This window comes from Odontesthes bonariensis, chromosome 14, assembly GCF_027942865.1.
Source record: "Odontesthes bonariensis isolate fOdoBon6 chromosome 14, fOdoBon6.hap1, whole genome shotgun sequence".
NCBI lineage: Eukaryota > Metazoa > Chordata > Actinopteri > Atheriniformes > Atherinopsidae > Odontesthes > Odontesthes bonariensis.
The window spans coordinates 31,425,254-31,444,587 of NC_134519.1; the positions used below are offsets into that span (position 1 = coordinate 31,425,254).

The following is a 19,334-nucleotide window of genomic DNA, read 5'->3' on the forward strand; positions in this document are numbered from 1 at the left end:
GAAATCAAATATTACAATTCTTATATGTCGCTGAATGCACATAGCAAGGCCGTCTCCTCAAGCTCTGACTTTCAGCAAGAAGAGTTCTCTACAACTCAAAGTGTGTGAGTTAATAAGACGGGGTGCTTTGACAATTTCAAGTGAAGAAGGGCTTTGCCTGAAACGCTGATGGTGCGGTTATCAAAAAAAAAGAAAGGATGACGAAGAACGTTTAAAAGAAAATAGTATGCTGACATGCACAGTACAATATATGCACAGAAGCGAGAGAATCAGAGAACAGAACACATCTACACAGTTAAAACATACAAATCAGAGTGTTGTCAAAAATTTCCCAACCTGTGGCGTGTCAGCAGAGGAGGGCTCTCTGCGGTAATTTGGCCCCTGATTGCCTCTGAAAACAAGCCTCCACAAGATGATGTCAAGGAGGAAAATCTATGGGAGATTTCAGCAGCAACTTAAAAAAAAAAAAATCAGCTGATCATGAAGACAGGGTTACACCCCCCAAAACAGACAATACTAACACAAATGGTGAGCCTAAGAAAAGAAATCCCTGATTTCAGTTATTATTAAGTGATATGCCACTGGGCACTGATTAGGTGAGAAAAAATTAATGATAAAAGCATGCAAATTGCAGTTTGAAAATGAAAAAGGATAAGTCACAGAATGCATGTCGGGTGCTGCGTCTGCAAAGCATACCTCCAACATGAAAGACACCGCCACGTTCGCCATGACGATGACGACCAGAGTAACACGCCAATCATGGGGAACACACACAATCTGAGGGGCGCAGGATGAGCAGTTAATACAACACTGAACACAAGTTTACCAACACTTTAAACAACTGCTCAGCTCCTCTGCATCTTCTCCCACATGCTTATACTTTCTCACTGAGCTCTAATGTTTCTCTTAAAGTAACGTTGGGTTGAGTCGATGAGTAAAACCAAAGTTTACCTCTAGAAAGCTATCGATGGCAGGAATGGGGTACAGCATGATGAAGAGGAGAAAAGAATACAGACCAATGCAGGACAGCATGAATGGCCCTCATGAAATAAAAACATAGAAATGTATATAGTTATTAAGACCTGCAAGAAAATCACGACTCTGAATCCACACACCAACGAGACAATAAAGTAATGCTGCTGCCAGCGAGTCTTACAGTTCTTGTAGCTTGGCTGTCTGAAGGGCTTTCCCTTGGAGAAAATAATGGCCACAGCCAAATACTGGAAGGAGGAGACGTAGAAGAGGGTGGTGTTCTCATAGTTCCTGATGTTTTTGTGGTTGTGAGGGGTTGTTTCATTAAGGCTCTGAGAGAGACTGGATCTGGAGACATTACAGGCACTGCAGGAGAAAAGTAAATGCAGTAAATACATATAAACCAAGAATATACAAGTAAATAGCTACCAGACATTCAGTTTTGCTCTGCAATTCTCTGTATCATGCTCAGTCAAAAGAGCAAGTTCATTTAACATTAACAACGATGTTATACTACAGAAAGGGAGACTTCCATTTTATTTATCAATATCAAAGTGCTCAGAAACTCTCTCAAACTCTTTTCAAAAGAGATGTCAGGATGTCTGTAAGGCTGTGATTTCAGAGCTACACCGTTACTGCCCCCAGCTACAGCCATGCATGGCTCATTTGGACAATCTATCCAATCTTCACTGTTCTGCTTGTTCAGTGGTGTTGCAGACTCAGGGGCCTTTCACAACATGACTCAACACTAAGATCATGTCGCACTTAACTGGTAGCACCAGATTTTATTTAGGGCTTCACAGCAAATGGGGTGAATACTATGCACGCACTACTTTTCAGTGTTTTCGTTTTTACAATTTTTGCAAGTAATTTGGAGTATTACGTGTGAAAAAATATGAAAGTACATCCATTTAAATGATGTGTTTAAATGGATGAACAAAATTGGGAAAAAACACAGGTGGTTGAATACTTGCAAAGCACATAAAACTGGAGTTAGGTGCAGTTTCTACACTTTCTACTGCCTGGGCTGTTTGGAATGTCAACTCATTAACCCTCCTTCTATAGAGTGTTCACTATATATAGGACTCACGAGTGGACAATGGTAGCCAGCTGCTGGAGTATTTCAGACCCTACTTTAAATTAAATTAATACAGCAGTACTTCATATTGATGTGTTGTGGATTTAGTCAAATGTTGTGTAAACACACGGCTGCAGCATACATGCACACAAACATTTAAGTGATGGACAATTAGGTATTGTCATAAAACTGTGTTTGGCAAGCTAATATTATTTTGTAAATCTATTTTTACACAAACATTCACAGCACACACATGCATAGTTTATTTCAATTCAATATTTCAATTCAAAACATTTCATTATCATCTAATTAAAATCTAGAAAACTATACGCACGCTTGTATGATTCATTATGGCAAAATGGTATGTTTTGCCAACAGTGACTTTATGAGGCCTTTAAAGGCCTACAGAAAGCTGACACTACACCCAAACAATAATGATAATACATACACAGAGGAACAATAATGATCATTGGACTCTACACCAAAACATTTCATAAACGCATGAAATTTGCGATTTTGAATTTGCCGCTTGGAAATCCTTCCTGGAATTCCAGACTGGGGGCGGGGCTTCCGTGTGACGTCACAGGTGCCATGGGTTTTCCTGGCTGCCGCTATTAGTATGCTTGTTGAGTGGTGAAGGCAATAAAACGTTGGGTTCAGTGCAGTTTTTATTGCGAGTAGATGTACGAAGTGCTGTGGGTGCGTGTGTTGCCCTCAGCAGCTCACACCACCGGGGACAGAGTTAGCAGAGAGACCTGCGGTCTTGTGTCTGTGTCTCCCTGTCCGCCTGCCTCCTCTGGTGAAATCAGTCGGAGCCATCCCGCCGTGTTCAGCTCCCTGCGGTGCGGACGCTCAGGGGGAATCCACCTGGCGGAGAGCGGACACACCGCGGGATGGTTGCCCTGAAATCAGCCGGCACGTCGGGGCTCTTGATGATCGCTCTGCCGAGATTTCCACTCTCCACCTGGCGAGTGTGTCCGCTCTCCGCCAGGTGGATTCCTGTCCGCACCGCAGGGAGCTGAACACGGCGGGATGGCTCCGGCTGATTTTACCAGAGAGGAGGCAGGCGAACAGGGAGACACAGACACAAGACCGCAGGTCTCTCTGCTAACTCTGTCCCCGGTGGTGTGAGCTGCTGCTGCTGAGGGCAACACACGCACTTCATACATCTACTCGCAATAAAAACTGCACTGAACCCAACGTTTTATATTTCCAAGCGACGTCTCGCGGCACACATCGAAATTTGCCGTGAAGAAGCTGTCCAGGTCTGGCAAACTGCTGGCTTCGCTACTAGAACTACTGGGGGTTGTTCCAGCAGCTGGCACTCGCGACGTCACGCACCTGTCGTTCCAGTTTGCCAAATTCGAGTCAAATGTGGTGATAGTTTATTGGGCCTAATCAGGACTATCCAGGGGCCTAAAATTATTTTAAAATCATAAAAAAAATCCATGGTATATAAGGAATCGATCTGCTATTTCAGTTTTGTGCAAAAAATCACCTTTCTGTAGGCCTTTAATATAAGGCCTATGTGAATGACTGAATGATTTTGCATTAATGATTAACAGATAAAGACACAATAATGTTACACATATAATGACTGACATGTCTGACTTTTACACTAACTTGTTTAAAAGGGCTATAAAGCTTTGTAATCAGCCATGAAGGTGTAACAAATCAGCGAAAAGCTTGTCGTAGCCAGTGTGAAATTCAGATTTTCTCACATTTAAATGCGCCAAGGCCTGAACATTTTTTTTAGCAAATGTTATTCATTCTGCAGGTATTCATTTCGGACCCAAAATGTGGTAAAAATAGATGTTACTCACTCTGATTGAGGCGTCCACGTCTCGTACCAGCTCTGCTGTTGCACCAAGAGGAAAGCCAGAACCTGGAAGACCAGGCAGGTGAGGATCTGGGTCAGAACCGAGAAGAGCAGTGGGCCAGAGATTAGACTGGATGGTGGACGACGCCACACCAGTTCCTTCCACGATGGGTTCAGACTCACTGATAAGAGAAAAAAGCCATCAATGAATATTTGTCAAGTTACTCAGTCATTTGTTCTAGTTGATGCCTAAACTCTTCCACTGACTGAAAGCACTCTCAGTGCTACTTGTCCTGCTGCTCACTTGTAAAGGCAATGATGAGAATGATGGCGATGTCAATGAAGAGAAACTGGAAGTCTCCCAAGTTGCTGAGAATCTAAACGTTGAAAGATGAATAAACAGTCATGCAGATTGTTTCACCACAACGTGTTTCTAAGCCCACAACTTGCTCCTGCTTTCCCATATTTTACTTTTTGTGAAATAAATCAGTGTAATATTTACCCAGTAAAGCAAGACGACACTGATGTACTGGATGATACTGTAGAGAGCCATGAACTTAAAGACACAGAATGACGTTATGAGAGCCGCTCGTCCTTCCCTTTTGAAGATAAAGAAAATAAATAAAAATAGAGTCTTAAAATTACTCTGAAGTTCAATATTTCTTGTTGTGCAGACTGGAAAAATTACAACAGCTGAGTTAGGAAGCTGTTGGAGCTTAGGATATTTCCACATCTGCTGTGATTCAACTGCTGGAGAGAAGTTTTTAAACTCATCAAAAATCCATTAAAAGAGCAATCAAGGTGTGGCAAAGCCTGTAAAATCTATTTTGAAATACTGTATTTCTGCAGTGTAAAATTCTACTGCATGACTTTCCCACAAGCATGTCTTGATTTCCTGTTTGGAGCACTGTGGTTGAAACTGGATCAGAGATCTACCTGATGAGGTTTGGGACACAGGAAATATTTGAGGTGGAGGAGGTGAAAGGTGAAGCAACTGAGGCCTCCAGCTCAGACAGAGAAATCCCACTGTGAGCTCTCTTCAGAGCCTGAGAGTGAGACAAAGGAATCTTAATTAATGTAGCTCATTTTTATTTATTCAAAAAAACATCTAAAGTTGTTGCAGGTTAGTGGATTAAAGACAAAAAGACTAACTTAAGACTGAATTAAAGATTTCTGTTTCTGTGAGAATCTAAGCTATTCTAAGCAACATATTACCCAATTTCTAAAAGGATAAAACCAAAGACCATATATTTCTTGACTATTTCAAACTAAACAACTTTTTATTACAGAGGCAGTCAGAATTTTGGGAACCCTGCCAAGGTTGGTACTGAGTGACAACTTCTTTGACATGTAACCCTGTTTTCAAATGCAAACACTGCTCTTTTTTTTTTTGCAGGATTCAGAGATTTTTTACCCATCCTTGCTACAAAAGGCTTTTCGTTCCGTGTTAATCTCGGGACATCTTGCAAGCATTTTGAATGTTTATCCATACACTTTTGATGATATTCAGGCCAGGGGAAATGTTTTACTTTAGCTTCAGTGTTCAAATTATTTGTTTCCAGAATGCATCAGGATTGTTTCAATGTTCATTTGTAAATTTCTGACTGATTTTTGCAGAAAGGATCCACAAAAGTTTTAAGTAAATGGCTACATGAAACAACTATCTTACCACAGCCTTATCCTGCTCTGTCAGCATCAATTATTTTCATTTTCAGAGTGCTGCTGCTGCTTCGAGAAGCCCATGGTTACAGATTGTTGGGACAAAGTTTGAGGAGTTTTTACAAAGCTTTGAACTTTGCATCAGCTGGCCTTTCCTGACTGAAACTGTGAACGCACGTGAGCAAGCTACTTCTAGTCCTCAGTAATACATCAGAGAGCTTAGGTCTTTTGGCGTCCAAACTATTGCAAGTTTTCTTATTTTTTTCTTATTTCACTCTAGAATTATACCAAACAAAAACAAACCACCAATCGTGCTTCAAATTTCTAAATGAGTGTTTGACTTTATAACATTTGAAAACCTGATCATCATCAAGTGTGGAATTCTTCTTTTTATTTGAGTAAAGGATTATTTTCCAGCTCTAATAACATTCACATCATTACTTCTATAAACTTCCAGATACAAATACACACACACACAAATCTACTTTTGTTATCACAGATCAGAGAATGAATCAGGTATCAAACATGATATCAGATATAAAGTAGACTGGTTTACAAAATAATCCAATCTCAGTTTGTGCAAATTCCATACTTACTCCACAGTCATTGGCACCATCGCCACACATGCCAACAATGTAACTGGAAGGTAAACAAAATTGGGGGGGATTATATGAACACATATGATTTACATATGATGAAATAATGAACTTAACAGATGGAGGTGAGAATCAACAAAAGATTAAAACTACATCCACAAAATAAAAGGGAGACTCACTCCATACTCTGCAGGATTTCCACCAGCTGAGTCTTCTGGTCCGGAGCCATGCGAGCAAACACAGTGGCTCTCAGCACAAGCTGCAGCGCCCCCATGTGGGTGGAAAAATATATTACATCCGCAGATCTAATTCTTATCTGAACATGTAGATGTTTATTTGTCTAAAGATGAGTCTGTACCTTCTGGACCAGATGAGGAAAGTGTTCGGTAATAACAGCAAAGGCTCTGCCGCTCACAGAAAAGTGGTAAGTCCCCTCCTCCAGGTTTATCTCTGTAGTCTGACGGAGAAAGACTGAATCAGTATTGACAAAAAACATCAGATAACTGACTAACAGTACTGTCTTGCATTTTGTGAAGAAAAAATGAAAAAATGGCTATTTTTGTCTCTTTTTTGTGCTCTCGTGTGACTTATTCATGCAATAACTGAACTACTACTGTTGAGATGACATGTTACAGCTGTTCTTCTGCATCTAAACCTGATGCACAAATAACTGCAAGACATACTCTACCTCATTAAGAACATCACATTACTAATGACATGCAAAACTTTGAGCAACTCAGAAAGGCATAAATGTTAGAGATGAAACATACTTTTCAACATTTATAGTAAGACTGGCATCCGATTTTGTTTGTTTTGTCCAATTTTGGAATGAAAAAAGAAAACGAGGACCATACAAAAACAAGAGATAAGTTTTACTCGGGCCTAAGACCTGCATTAGCTTGATAGTTTGCTCATAATCCGTGTGAATAAAGGCCAAATGAGGGAGATTTTAATGTTTAGAAATATTTTATGACGATTTCTTACACCTTGCCCCAACAATCCGCAGCCACAAGTTTCTCTACACAGCTGACAAGCAACCTGAAAATCAACACAAGATACCCACACCAAGCAGGGCAATAATGTAAGAAAATATACACATGTGGCTATTTTCTCAGCTCTAAGTATAACAAAACAAATTTCAGAAACAGTTAAGTTGGCAGTTAAGTCAGGCTAAAGTCTGGAAGACCAGAAAAAAATCTCTGATATTAGATGCAAATCCAAAGTTCCAATTTGACTGCAAAAGACGACAGTGGTGCACTGTTTTGCTGTGCAGGGACACCTGCACAAATACTGAATGACTTCATGGAAGAATCTTCAGAAGAAAGTCCTGGGGAGTCGTGTTATATGATGGTGCTAGTATAAGTACCATCCCTGAATACATAGCAGGCCAAGAATCTCACAGAACTAGGATCCTTTTCATGAAAGAAAAGGCAAAAATCCCCCAAACGCGAACTGATGGACTCAGCACCCGATTAGAAAAAGGGTTTACAAGCTTTGATATTTGCTACAAGGGCTGTCACTAAACAACGACCATGCAGGATTCCCCATCTTTTGTTTCAGGGTCTTTTCCTTTTTTGTTGCTTTGAAATGATAAAGATGAAAAATAATATATTATTAAATACTATATGCATCATCTTGGGCTTCTTGCTTTTGGAAATCAGGTCATCTTTCAACAGGGCTTCCAACTTTTATTCTTTTGTAACATCTATAAGTTGTGATTTACAACTTATTATTTACCAAACTAAAGCCGTAACAGTTATATACTATATTGCATTTTGCTAACATTTTTTAAAGTTAATTATCTCACGACTGAACAGTTTTTGCTCCCATTGTGTAACAGTGGATGCTCTGTAACTATGACAAGCTCAGTTTCTTATCTATCCAAAACATCTGTCCATCTCTTATAGCAACCCGTCTGTCTGTTTCACTCTTAATCTCGTCTGCTTTTCCTGTTCTCTTCTGTCTCCTATCTTCCAGCAACCAAATCTAATTCAATTTCTCACGCGACTGGTTACTCTTTGATCGATCTTCTGTGTGTTGGTGATGGTCGCGTTTGCGCCCCCCCTCCCGACTCACAGCTTCTGGTTGGTGTTGTGATACGCACTTCAGCTTGGCTCCTTTTTAGCCCCTCTGGTTGTTGTTGCGCTTTAAATTGTGCGGTAGCGCCTTAAAGGCTCTAGCATGGTTGCCGCGTCTGCTCGCGCGAGCGGTGTTGATGACGTCACGAGTTCGTGCCCGCCATAGGACCCTATATAGTGGCGCAAGTCGTTGCGCGCCAGTAGTTGCAATTTTCTCCGTCACAGAGGTGGCGCTGCTACGTGAAGGTTACCTCTACTCTACAACCACGAAAGTGGAGAAGAAAACAATGCCGCTGTCAAGAGCAGGACTACTGTAATTAATGATACTGCTGCAGTTTTCGGATCATTTTAATTTTTTAATTCAGTTAAAAGAGGTGAAGGTTGAAGCCCCCGGCATCAACAGAGTCTCTGCCCTCTTCTTTTCCTTCACGTATCTGTCCCATAGCTTCTTCCACACATTCTTACAGAACTCTCCCTCTTTCCCCAAAGTTCTGCCAATCTCTGTGCATCAGTTTTGGGAGTTTACGTGCTCCCTGTGCTGTTTCACTGCAGTTTCGTACAGCTGCCTGTACAAACGCACCTCCTAACTGAGCCTGGTCTCACAACAGTCCATCCGGTTCGTTGTGCTCGGCGCCGCCAAGTTACAAAAATCGACTGGTGCACGTCAACGCGCTGCGCCGTCTTTTCAAGGGAAGCGCCAGGCCTGAAACGTCATTTTGACATCACGGTGCGACACCGCCGTGACAGACACGGTAGCATGGTTGCAAAATGATCCGAAAACTGCAGCAGTATCATTAATTACAGTAGTCCTGCTCTTGACAGCGGCATTGTTTTCTTCTCCACTTTCGTGGTTGTAGAGTAGAGGTAACCTTCACGTAGCAGCGCCACCTCTGTGACGGAGAAAATTGCAACTACTGGCGCGCAACGACTTGCGCCACTATATAGGGTCCTATGGCGGGCACGAACTCATGACGTCATCGACACCGCTCGCGCGAGCAGACGCGGCAACCATGCTAGAGCCTTTAACCTACCGCTTTTTCAGCTGAAACAGCTGATTGTTTAGTTATGAATGGAGCTACCTGCGGTAGCATCTGAGTTCTGTTTGCTTTAATCGGCGACGGTGGCGTTTCGCCCCCCCTCTCCCGATATTAAACAGCTGATTGTTTAGTTCTGAACGGAGCTACCTGCGGTAGCATCTGATTTCTGTTTGCTTTAATCGGCGACGGTGGCGTTTCGCCCCCTCTCTCCCGATATTACACAGCTGATTGTTTAGTTCTGAACGGAGCTACCTGCGGTAGCATCTGAGTTCTGTTTGCTTTAATCGGCGACGGTTGCGTTTCGACCCCCTCTCTCCCGATATTAAACAGCTGATTGTTTAGTTCTGAACGGAGCTGCCTGCGGTAGCATCTGATTTCTGTTTGCTTTAATCGGCGACGGTGGCGTTTCGCCCCCCTCTCCCGATATTAAACAGCTGATTGTTTAGCTCTGAACTGAGCTATTGCTTTAATTGGTTACGGTGGTGTCTCGCCCCCTCTCTCCCGATATTAAACAGCTGATTGTTTAGTTCTGAACGGAGCTACCTGCGGTAGCATCTGAGTTCTGTTTGCTTTAATCGGCGACGGTGGCGTTTCGACCCCCCCCTCTCCCGATATTAAACAGCTGATTGTTTAGTTCTGCACTGAGCTGCCTGCGGTAGCATCTGAGTTCTGTTTGCTTTAATCAGCGACGGTGGCGTTTCACCCCCTCTCCCAATTTTGGCCAAAGGCTTATTCAGTTTTAGACTGGGCTACCTGTGGTAGCATCTGAGTCTGATTTCTTTATTTGGTGATGGTAGCGTCTCGCCCCCTCTCCCAATTTTAGCCAACGGCTTATTCAGTTGTAGACTGGGCTACTGGTGGTAGCATCTACGTTTGATTTCTTTATTTGGTGATGGTAGCTTCTCGCCTCCTCTCCCAATTTTAAGCCAGCTGATTATTCAGTTTTGAATAGCTACCTGTGGTAGCATCTGAGTTTGATTGCTTTAATTGGTGACGGCTGCGTTTTCGCCCCCTCTCCCGATTTTAGCTAATATCTCACTATTTTGTGCTGAGCTTTAATTGGTGAAGGCAGCATCTCGCCCCCTCTCCCAATTTTAGCGGGCGCTTATTCAGTCTCAGATTGAGCTACCTGTGGTAGCATCTGTGTTTGATTGCTTTAATTGGTGAAGGCAGCATTTTCGCCCCCTCTCCCGATTTGAGCTAATATCTCACTATTTTGCGCTGAGCTTTAATTGGTGACGGCTGCGTTTTCGCCCCCTCTCCCGATTTTAGCTGGCAGCTTATTCAGTTGTAGATTGAGCTACCTGTGGTAGCATCTAAGTTTGATTGCTTTAATTGGTGATGGCTGCGTTTTCGCCCCCTCTCCCGATTTTAGCTAATATCTCACTATTTTGCGCTGAGCTTTAATTGGTGACGGCAGCGTTTTCGCCCCCTCTCCCAGTTTCTGGTTTGTCGTCCTGTATTCTGGACGTAGCTGACAGTGTCAGCTCCTCTGTTCTTTCTGCCTGCGGTTGGACTTGGGTCAGTTTCGAACATGGATGGCTCCCACTGTTGTGTGGATTGTGGGACCGTGTTTCAGGCAGATGATGGCGACCTGTGCCCTGCCTGCCTGTGGTTACATGCCCCGTGCTGTGTGGGTGACTCGGCTGGCCCGATTGCGCCCCGAGGTTGGCAATGACCTTCCACCTTCTGGGAAGGTGACCCTCCCGCTCGAAGCGCCGGAATGAGGCCACAGCCTCTGTGGCTCCTCCTAAGAAGAGTCGAGCCAAGTCTGATCAGGGCCTTTCCACGAGAGTTGAGCGTTTGTCTGCAGAACTGGCAGAAGTGAAATCCCTTCTTCAGGCACGCCAGCTGGATCCTTCGCTGGTTGGATTTTCTTCTCCACCCATGCCGGAGTTGGCTTCGGAGGTGGACGTGTCGTCTTTGGCTGCCTCTGCCCCTCACTTTAAGAGTGAGGAAGGGGCGCAGTCGTGAGAAACTGACTCACTCTCTTCGTCTCATAGTGCAGCTGGTGGGTTGAGTGGCAGCTCTATGCGGGATGTCATGCATATGGCATTGAGGCAGCTGCAGTTGGACGTCCCGCAGATGGAAGAGTCCGCTCCTGGAAGTGCCTTTTTCAGGCGCAGACAGGCCCCTTCTGTCTCTGAGTTACGCGCTTGTTGGCGGAACTAGAGCCTTTCACGCCTCTCTACAGATGGTTGCGTGTTGGCGGCTTTACATGAGTCGGTTAAAGCAGGCTTGGATCTTATGCCTGCGGTTGAACCTGAGGTGGCCACACTATGGTGTCACCAGATGAGGCTCTGCATCGTGATGTGCCACAAACTCTGGCCGCCGCCCCATCAAGGGCCATGGGGAGGGACGATGAGGCCACCAGGCCAATCGTCGAATTTTTTTCCAATCAGCAGCTCAGTATTGGGCTGCTCATGCTGGGGATCCATGGGTGGTTCCCACCCTTACCTCGGGTTACCGCCTACAATTCCAGCGGCGGCCTCGCATGTCACGCCGGGTCAGGGTGACCATAATCACCGACCCGGTATAAGCTCAAGCACTGGACCAGGAGCTTTCTGCCCTCCTGGCCAAGGGTGCAATAGAGACAATTGATCCTCTGCAGCAACCCAGAGGCTACTATTTTGGGTCCCAGGGGGACTGAATCGATATCTAAAGGTGCTGCCTTTTCACAGGCTCACGACGGCAGAGGTTCTTCAGACTGTTTCGAGGGACAAATGGTTTCCCTCAACAGACCTGACAGATGAGTACTTTTCATGTACCTCTTGCGGCAGAGCATCGCCGTTTTTCTCCGATGCCCCCGTTTGGCCTCTCTCTCTCCCCGAGGGTGTTCACTCGGAGTGTAAAAGCAGACCTTTCTCCCCTGCGGAATGAAGGCTCTTCCATACCTCGACGATTGGCTTCTGCACCCCATCCCGGGCGCATGCTTCTTGTGATACGAGTCGTCTGCTTGGTCATGTGTCCCAGTTGGGCCTCCAGGCCACCTTGGAAACGAGCTGCCTGACCCCATCTCAGACAACCACTTTTCTTGGGGTGTCTCCGGATTCACCTTCCATGAGGGCTTACCCATCTCAAGGGTGAACGATATACTCCGGTGGGTCAGTCGATTCAGGGTGGACCGGCAGTTTCCTTACGTCGCCTTCCTGCGGCTACTGGGCAAACTGACGCCGGTCACTCGGGTTGTGCCCTTTGGTCTGCTGTCACTGCGCCCTGACACATAAATGTACTGGAGCTGCGTGCTGTGCATCTGGCTCTCAGACACCTTTTGCCCACCTGAAGGGGAATTATGTCCTGATTCAGTCAGGCAACGCCTCTGCTGTCTACCACCTCAACCATCGAGGTGGCACCAGGTCAGCGTGACTTCTGGAAGTGTCCAGAGATCTCCTGGAATGGGCCTCTCCTCGCCTGTCCACCCTGCAGGCAGTGTACTTACCAGGGCGGCGCAACCACGTCGCAGACTCTCTTTCCCGCCAGGCGACTGCTCCGGGAAGAGTGGTCCCTTCACAGCGACTTAGTGCTCAAGATCTGGGACCTCTTTGGTCGGGCAGAGGTAGATCTTTTCGCCACAGAGGAATCGACTCGATGTCCTCAATGGTATTCCCTTAAGGGGGCATCAGGTGCACTGGGCCAGGATGCATTGGCTCATCCCTGGCCAAGGGTCCTCCTATATGCTTTTCCACCCGTCTCTGATTTGGCCTACTCTTCGGCGGGTTGCCGAGGAGGGCCACGAGAGGTTGCTAGGGGCTCTGTGTTGGCCAGCACGGCCATGGTTCCCGCTCCGGCAGGGTCTGTCACGGCATCCCGTGGTGTCTTCCGACCAGAAGGGATTTTGCTGTCCCAGTTGGGACTGCTATGGCACCCCAGTCCTCAACGCCTCCGACTGTGGGTGTGGCCGCTGGACGACCTGTGCAGCTGCTGACAGGATATTTGGGTTCCGATAGACGCACCCTTTTCAGTGCCTGGGCACCCTCGACTCGCCAGTGATGTGAAGACAGGTGGCGGCTGTTTTCCCAGTGGTGTTCGGCCCGCAATGGTGATCCACTCACCTGTGCAGTGTCCACTATCCTGGAGTTTCTCCAGTCTCTTCTTGATAGGGGCCGCTCTCCTTCAACATTTAAGATGTAGGTAGCGGCGACATCATCTACTCATGCTGGCTTTGAGGGCTGTACCATGGGGAACCCTATTCCAGTTTATCTTTTCTTGCGTGGTGCGCGTAGGTTGCATCCGCCGATGGTTCTGCGGGCACCAGTTTTGGATCTGCCCTTGGTTCTTAAAGCTCTGTGCCACTCTCCATTCGAGCCTTTGGCACAGGCAGACCTCAGGTGGCTCTCATGTCAGACTGCCTTTTTGTCAGCTGCTGTCTTCTCTAAGAGAGTCAGCGAGCTACATGCTCTTTCTGTCAGCCCCTCCTGTTTCAGATGGGGTACTGATGGCTCTGGTGTTACCTTGTGGTCAAACACTGCACTCCTGCCTAAAGTGTTATCTCGTTCTCATTGCAACCGGCCATTGAGATGGCACGATTTCAGCCTGTGTCAGAGGGAACGGCCGATGGGTCTCAGTCGTTGTGCCCAGTGAGGGCACTGGAGGCATACATTGCAGCCAGTGCTGCTATACGACGCTCAGATCAACTGTTCTTGTGTTACAGAGGCCCTGGGTTGGGTTGTCCTCCTTCCAAGCAACGCCTCTCCCATTGGATCGTGGGCGTCATCTGCCACGCCTACGCTGCGGGACGCTGCTCCCCACTCGTTGGTGTGAAGGCGCACTCTACCAGGAGCATCTCCGCTTCCTGGGCAGCCTTGAGAGGGGTCTGATGGAAGCAATATGTGCTGTGGCATCATGGGCTTCCCCGAGCACGTTAACCCGATTTTACGGGGTTAAGGTGGCCTCCCCTCATCCTCTGGATCAGGTTCGGCGGCGAGGGTCCTCTGAGCCTTCTCAATGAGGTATTTGCTCTGGATTCCTCGTGACACCGCTGGTATTAGTCATTCAGTGCTTTCAGCACCGCCCTCTGGCGGTCAGTAGGGATGAAATAGAACGTAAGTTACGTATGTAACTACGGTTCTATGAATCCCGGATGACCGCCAGAGCTTCTCTGTCACTCAGAATCCTTGCATTCCGCGAGAAGATTCTGTAGGAGCAGAGTGACGGATGACGTCAGGCTATATAGCCTCTGATTGATCATCCGACATGTCACAGGTGTGACTCTGTTGGTATTACTACTCGAACGGCGCATGCGCGAAGGGACATTCAGTGCTTTCAGCACCGCCCTCTGGCGGTCATCTGGGATTCATAGAACCGTAGTTACATACGTAACTTACGATTTAACCAAATTGGCTATCTAAACATAATACGTGGGATTTCAAATATGTTTTCTACATAGATATCTCCTGACACTTTCACTTCTGCTTGTTTGCTTTGTACACTAAAATTCTGGATTGTGTTTCCAGGAAAAATAGTCAGGTGCCAGTAATGGACAATCTTTAGTTCCAGGTTGTGTGACGTACATCTTGTCTGTATGCATTAAAGAGAAACCTTCTTTTTGAGCAAGAGAAACAGAACAGCTCTGATAAATTGGCTAGACATTTATCAGTCACCAAGTTTTTTGCACTCCATGAGAAAAGGTGAAATTGTGCGAGTCTTACACTCAGTGTGAGTGTAACAGTTTTCTTTTAATCATTTAAATGGACAGGGACAGAGACTGGCCACATTTTTGCAAGCCACAGCATTTTGTCCAATGAGCAGCCAACACTGATGATTGTGGCTTTGAAACTCTCAGTCTTACCTGACTGTCCTTGGCAGTCTGAGTGGGGTTGTCGGTGTAACGCCATGTGATGCTGGCAGGGTGGAAATCTTTGGGAGGAGCAGCATCTGCTATAATCACCCTCTCCTGTGGACGAACCATCCCACAGTCTCGAGCCACCGATATCGCTGTCAGCATGTTGTCACCTGACAGAAGACGCAAGGTTGGCAATGGACGGGTGAGATTGGTCTGGCATACAAATGGATGATTTTAAGTAAATTACTTCACAGAGCGTGTCTACCTGAGACCATCAAAGTGCGGATGTTAGCTTGTCGTAGTTCACATAAAACACCAGCAGTCTGCTGTTTTATTTTGTTCTGCATGATGATCAAACCAAGGAAATCCATGTGAGTCTCTACCAGATCCCTTAAAGCAACAAATCACACGTCTGTCAAAACCTGCAGCCATCTGTCATCAGATAATAATAATTCATGTAACTTTTTAGTTCCAGATTTCACTCAATCTCAAACAATGAGGGATGTCAGAATCAGAATCAGAATACTTTATTGATCCCCAGGGGGAAATTCTTTCGTTACAGCTGCACCCATTTAAAGAGCATGAAAAGGAATAGAATATAAAAATAATAATAATAAAACTAACTAAGCATATAAAGGAGAAATATATAGAGCAAATAGTGTAAATCTAAGCAGAGTTTTAGCAAGAAGTCCAACAATGTTAAAAATAAATAAACACTCTTATGTAAATATTTACAGTATATACCTGAGAGATATACACTATATACTTTCTATCTATAAATTGAATAGATAATCTAGAGATGGTGGTAATTCGAGTTATAAATGTGGCTTGAATCTTATTTTTATGTCTGTGACACTAGTTCAAGAACTGCAATTCACTTTCCTGCCTTCCTGTCAAACTGCTATGCTCGTTACAAATTCAGTTAATGATTTCCCGCATTTATCAAACGACAGCAAACAGAATCAAACTGTAATTTGTTGCTTTTAATCTTGTAACTCTGAGTAAGTTTGGCAGCACTACAGTGCATCCAGCACATAGCCCGTAGTTTGATTATTGATGCAGTTTCATGTTTATGTTTCAGAAAAAAGGCACAATACAGCTTAGAATTCATTTATGTTTAAAAAAAAAAAAAAAAAGAAAGGGGACTAAATTAGGAAAAGCTGTTTTTTTAAGGTGGGAGCGGCAACATGTACTGTGAACGGTGTTATCTGTGGATGAGACGTACCTGCTGAGGCTCTGGACTTTGTGCCATGAGAGTTTGGAGTCTAGCTGTCGATGTGCCAGGGCAATAACCCTGAAGCCCTGCCTAGTGTAGCTCTCCAGAGTCCCTGTGAAACTCTGTGGGACTGAGGGGAAGGACAGAGCCAAATCAGGCTGGTCTTTAGTTTAAAAAATAGGGAAGACATATTATGTATAGGTAACACCTAGAGGTGTTGCACATCTTTATGTATATTTTTCTTTTTACTCTGTTTTCAATTCATAAAGATGTCAGATAAAGAGAGGGGCTATCTATCCCAAATGTTTGACATGCAGAAGAAGTGTCTGACCTGTGTGCGGTTTGCAAAGGCTGGCCACAACCTCTGGTGCCCCTTTCATGAAGGCATACATGTGTTTTTCTCCCAACCGCCTGACCACGACACTCATCCTCTGCAGCGCAGAGGAGAAGGGGAACTGACGAACAATGCCAATCTCATAGGACTGGGGAGAAAAGTCACAAGCCCAAACATGTCCAGTTTCTCCAAATTCTTTGTTCATAATCAAAATTTATCTACAGAGGTCTACAAACCCTCAGCAAGAGAGCTCTGTTAAAGCTCTGTTACTCTGAATTAAAGTTTTATTTAAAAAAAGGGAACTTACTGATAATTCTGAAAGCTCCTAGAAAAAAAAAAATCAAATCATATTAGAATTTTGAAATCAGGTATGTCATATATTCATTCACCAAAAAGAGTGATCACGAAATAGTGACATGGGGAGTCACTGTACCATGTTCTGAGCTGGTGGATTGTTCTGATTGGCTTCAGCAACAGAGTGCTTTGGAGGTCGAACAACGGTGGGCATCAGTCGGTTATGGAGAGCCGTCTCTTCCTCTGTGGGCTCCTCTAAGTTCTAAATAAGAAACCAAAATATCTTGATTATATCCTGAGCTATCAGGCGACACCTGGCATGACAGAGAAAAAGATAAATATTGCCTGCTTCCTCACGAAAGGAAAACACAGCTTCCATTTAAATATAGACAGTGGTAGGCTTTAGCCAAGAGTCTATGAGTCCATTAATGCCAGTTGTGGTCACAGGGAATAATCATGCTAAACACAATAAATGTTTATTTACCCAGCCTGTGGCGGCAAACATCTTGAGGTCTAACGGGTCTCCAGAGAGCTCTCCCTCTATCTTGGTTAGTGAATGACAGGTTGCCATGCAGGCCACAAACGCTGTGCTCATCAGATTTTCTTCAGAAGCTTCAGACTCTGGTGGGCAAAAGCTGCAATGAAGAGGAAATATCTGATGGTGTGGACTAAAAACTAAGCAATTTGCATGACAGGTAAGAAGCTGAATCGAGTAAAAGAAGATATTGGATATTTTGGTCTCTATCATTACATTTCTTAATATAAAGTTGTGAGCCAAAGACACGACTAGTTTCTTGTCAGGTTAACAGTTCTGCTTTTGGGTAATCAAGTTAATTAAACATTTTCTTTAGATACTCCACAATATTAATGCAGGTTAGCTCACTGATTTGCCTAATCTACACATGAATAAGCAAATCATATTCCTGAAGAATCTATTAAGCCTACAGCTTCTGCAGCTGTCGCTCTTGCCATCAGCCTAAAGACCTCTGAAAAGGTTTCAAGGTTATTTTCAGGACACAAATCCTGAGGATGAAAAGGCAGTGAGCCAAAGGAGCCAAGCTCTTACCTGCCATTTACTACCCTCTGAATACCCCACAGATCCAATCCGTCCTCAGTGAGAGTACCAGTCTACAGGATGGAATCAAACAACGCACATAAAGTTACCAACCCAGGCTCTGAATTACAGACAGCTCAGACAATCTGAACTTTTAAAAGACGACATTAGCCACTCTCGTAAACTCGTTACCTGTTCAACAGAGCTCTGTTAAAGCTTGTTATGCAACTACATGGACAAAAAATAATTTCCTCTTGATACATACAGTACTGTCCAAAACCTTTGAGCCACCTCTCACTTCAGTATATAAGTAAAAAAAAGCTTTCTGTTTAAGTAGTCTTCAGGAATAGTTTTCCAGGCTTCTTGAGGGACATCCCAAAGCTCTTCTTTGGATGTTTTCTGCCTTTTGTTCTGTTCTCTGTTAAGATGAATCTCACACTGCTTCAGTAAAGTTCAGGTCTGGGCTCTGGGGATGATTCATCCCTCCATAAGACCTGTTGTCACTAATTTTTTGTCCACTTCTTTGTCCACAATATGGGTTCAAAAGAGTAATACATTTGCATCACAAAATCGTTCTCCAGAAAAATTCAGACCTCACAATCGCGGGTAAGTCGATGTTCATAAATTATATTGCTAATATGGGATGTCATACAGCTTCATGTCAAAAGAGGCGAACTATCCCTTTAAGAATGGATCCTTGACAGCCACCCTTCCATGGAGACCATTTCTGATGAGGCTTCAGTGAACAGCAGATTGATCAGCTGACGGTCCAGATGCATCTCTCGGGTCTTGTGTCAGGTCTTTGCTGTTTGGTTTCAGGTACTTTCAGGTACTGAACATGGTGTAGATAGTTTTTTAGGCCTGCCACTTATTCTTTTGTCCAGTTTTCTCAAATGTTTTAAGGACACACGGCACACCTTGTTGAGATATGCCAAGTTTTCAGCTAATAGCTCTTTGGGAATTACCTTGCCGGTGCAAAAATACAAAATATATATATCTTTTTCTAGATGCAACTAAAGAAATAGGAACAAATTATGTATCTTTGCGACAGGCTGTTAATAACAAAGTGCTTAAAGATACCATTTTAAATTGGTTCTTTGCTAAGTTGTCTGTTATGTGTAGACACGACACTGATACATCCCTTGAGTTTAGTACCAGTTTTTAAGCTTGAATGATTCAGAGGTAAGTGTTAACAAAGAAAAGAAAACACACAAAACAACAGAACTTTGAAAGACCTCCAGAAAGCCTTTACATGGCTTTTTTTTTTATGGCTCAGGACCACTTTAAAAGATTAAAAGAAAATCAGGCCATTTAAAAGGAAAATATAAAAGAAATGAGGGGTGGCTCAAGACTTTTGCAACTTGTATTTGGCTTCGTAAAGAATACCAATACCAGTTAATGTCAACTAGCATAAG

At 44.4% G+C, this 19,334-nt stretch overlaps 1 protein-coding gene across 3 annotated transcripts in view; it reads right to left on the reverse strand.

The window, feature by feature from the left end:
• Nucleotides 1–19,334, reverse strand: part of LOC142399400 (polyamine-transporting ATPase 13A3-like) — a 45,907-nt gene that overhangs the window by 3,437 nt on the left and 23,136 nt on the right. The window contains exons 14-32 of one of the 3 annotated variants that reach the window (XM_075484030.1): nt 17,932–17,993; nt 17,350–17,500; nt 17,005–17,127; nt 16,879–16,896; nt 16,569–16,719; nt 16,247–16,367; nt 15,287–15,411; nt 15,028–15,191; nt 6,483–6,581; nt 6,304–6,383; nt 6,125–6,167; nt 4,806–4,915; nt 4,372–4,468; nt 4,174–4,246; nt 3,874–4,051; nt 1,157–1,338; nt 952–1,040; nt 697–777; nt 337–432 (exon numbers count right to left, since the gene is read on the reverse strand). In XM_075484030.1, the coding sequence (XP_075340145.1) occupies nt 337–432; nt 697–777; nt 952–1,040; nt 1,157–1,338; nt 3,874–4,051; nt 4,174–4,246; nt 4,372–4,468; nt 4,806–4,915; nt 6,125–6,167; nt 6,304–6,383; nt 6,483–6,581; nt 15,028–15,191; nt 15,287–15,411; nt 16,247–16,367; nt 16,569–16,719; nt 16,879–16,896; nt 17,005–17,127; nt 17,350–17,500; nt 17,932–17,993 (2,043 nt within the window). Of the gene's footprint in view, nt 1–336; nt 455–696; nt 778–951; nt 1,041–1,156; nt 1,339–3,873; nt 4,052–4,173; nt 4,247–4,371; nt 4,469–4,805; nt 4,916–6,124; nt 6,168–6,303; nt 6,384–6,482; nt 6,582–15,027; nt 15,192–15,286; nt 15,412–16,246; nt 16,368–16,568; nt 16,720–16,878; nt 16,897–17,004; nt 17,128–17,349; nt 17,501–17,931; nt 17,994–19,334 lie in introns of those variants that run through there. The other 2 variants (XM_075484033.1, XM_075484031.1) reach the window with 2 other exon arrangements.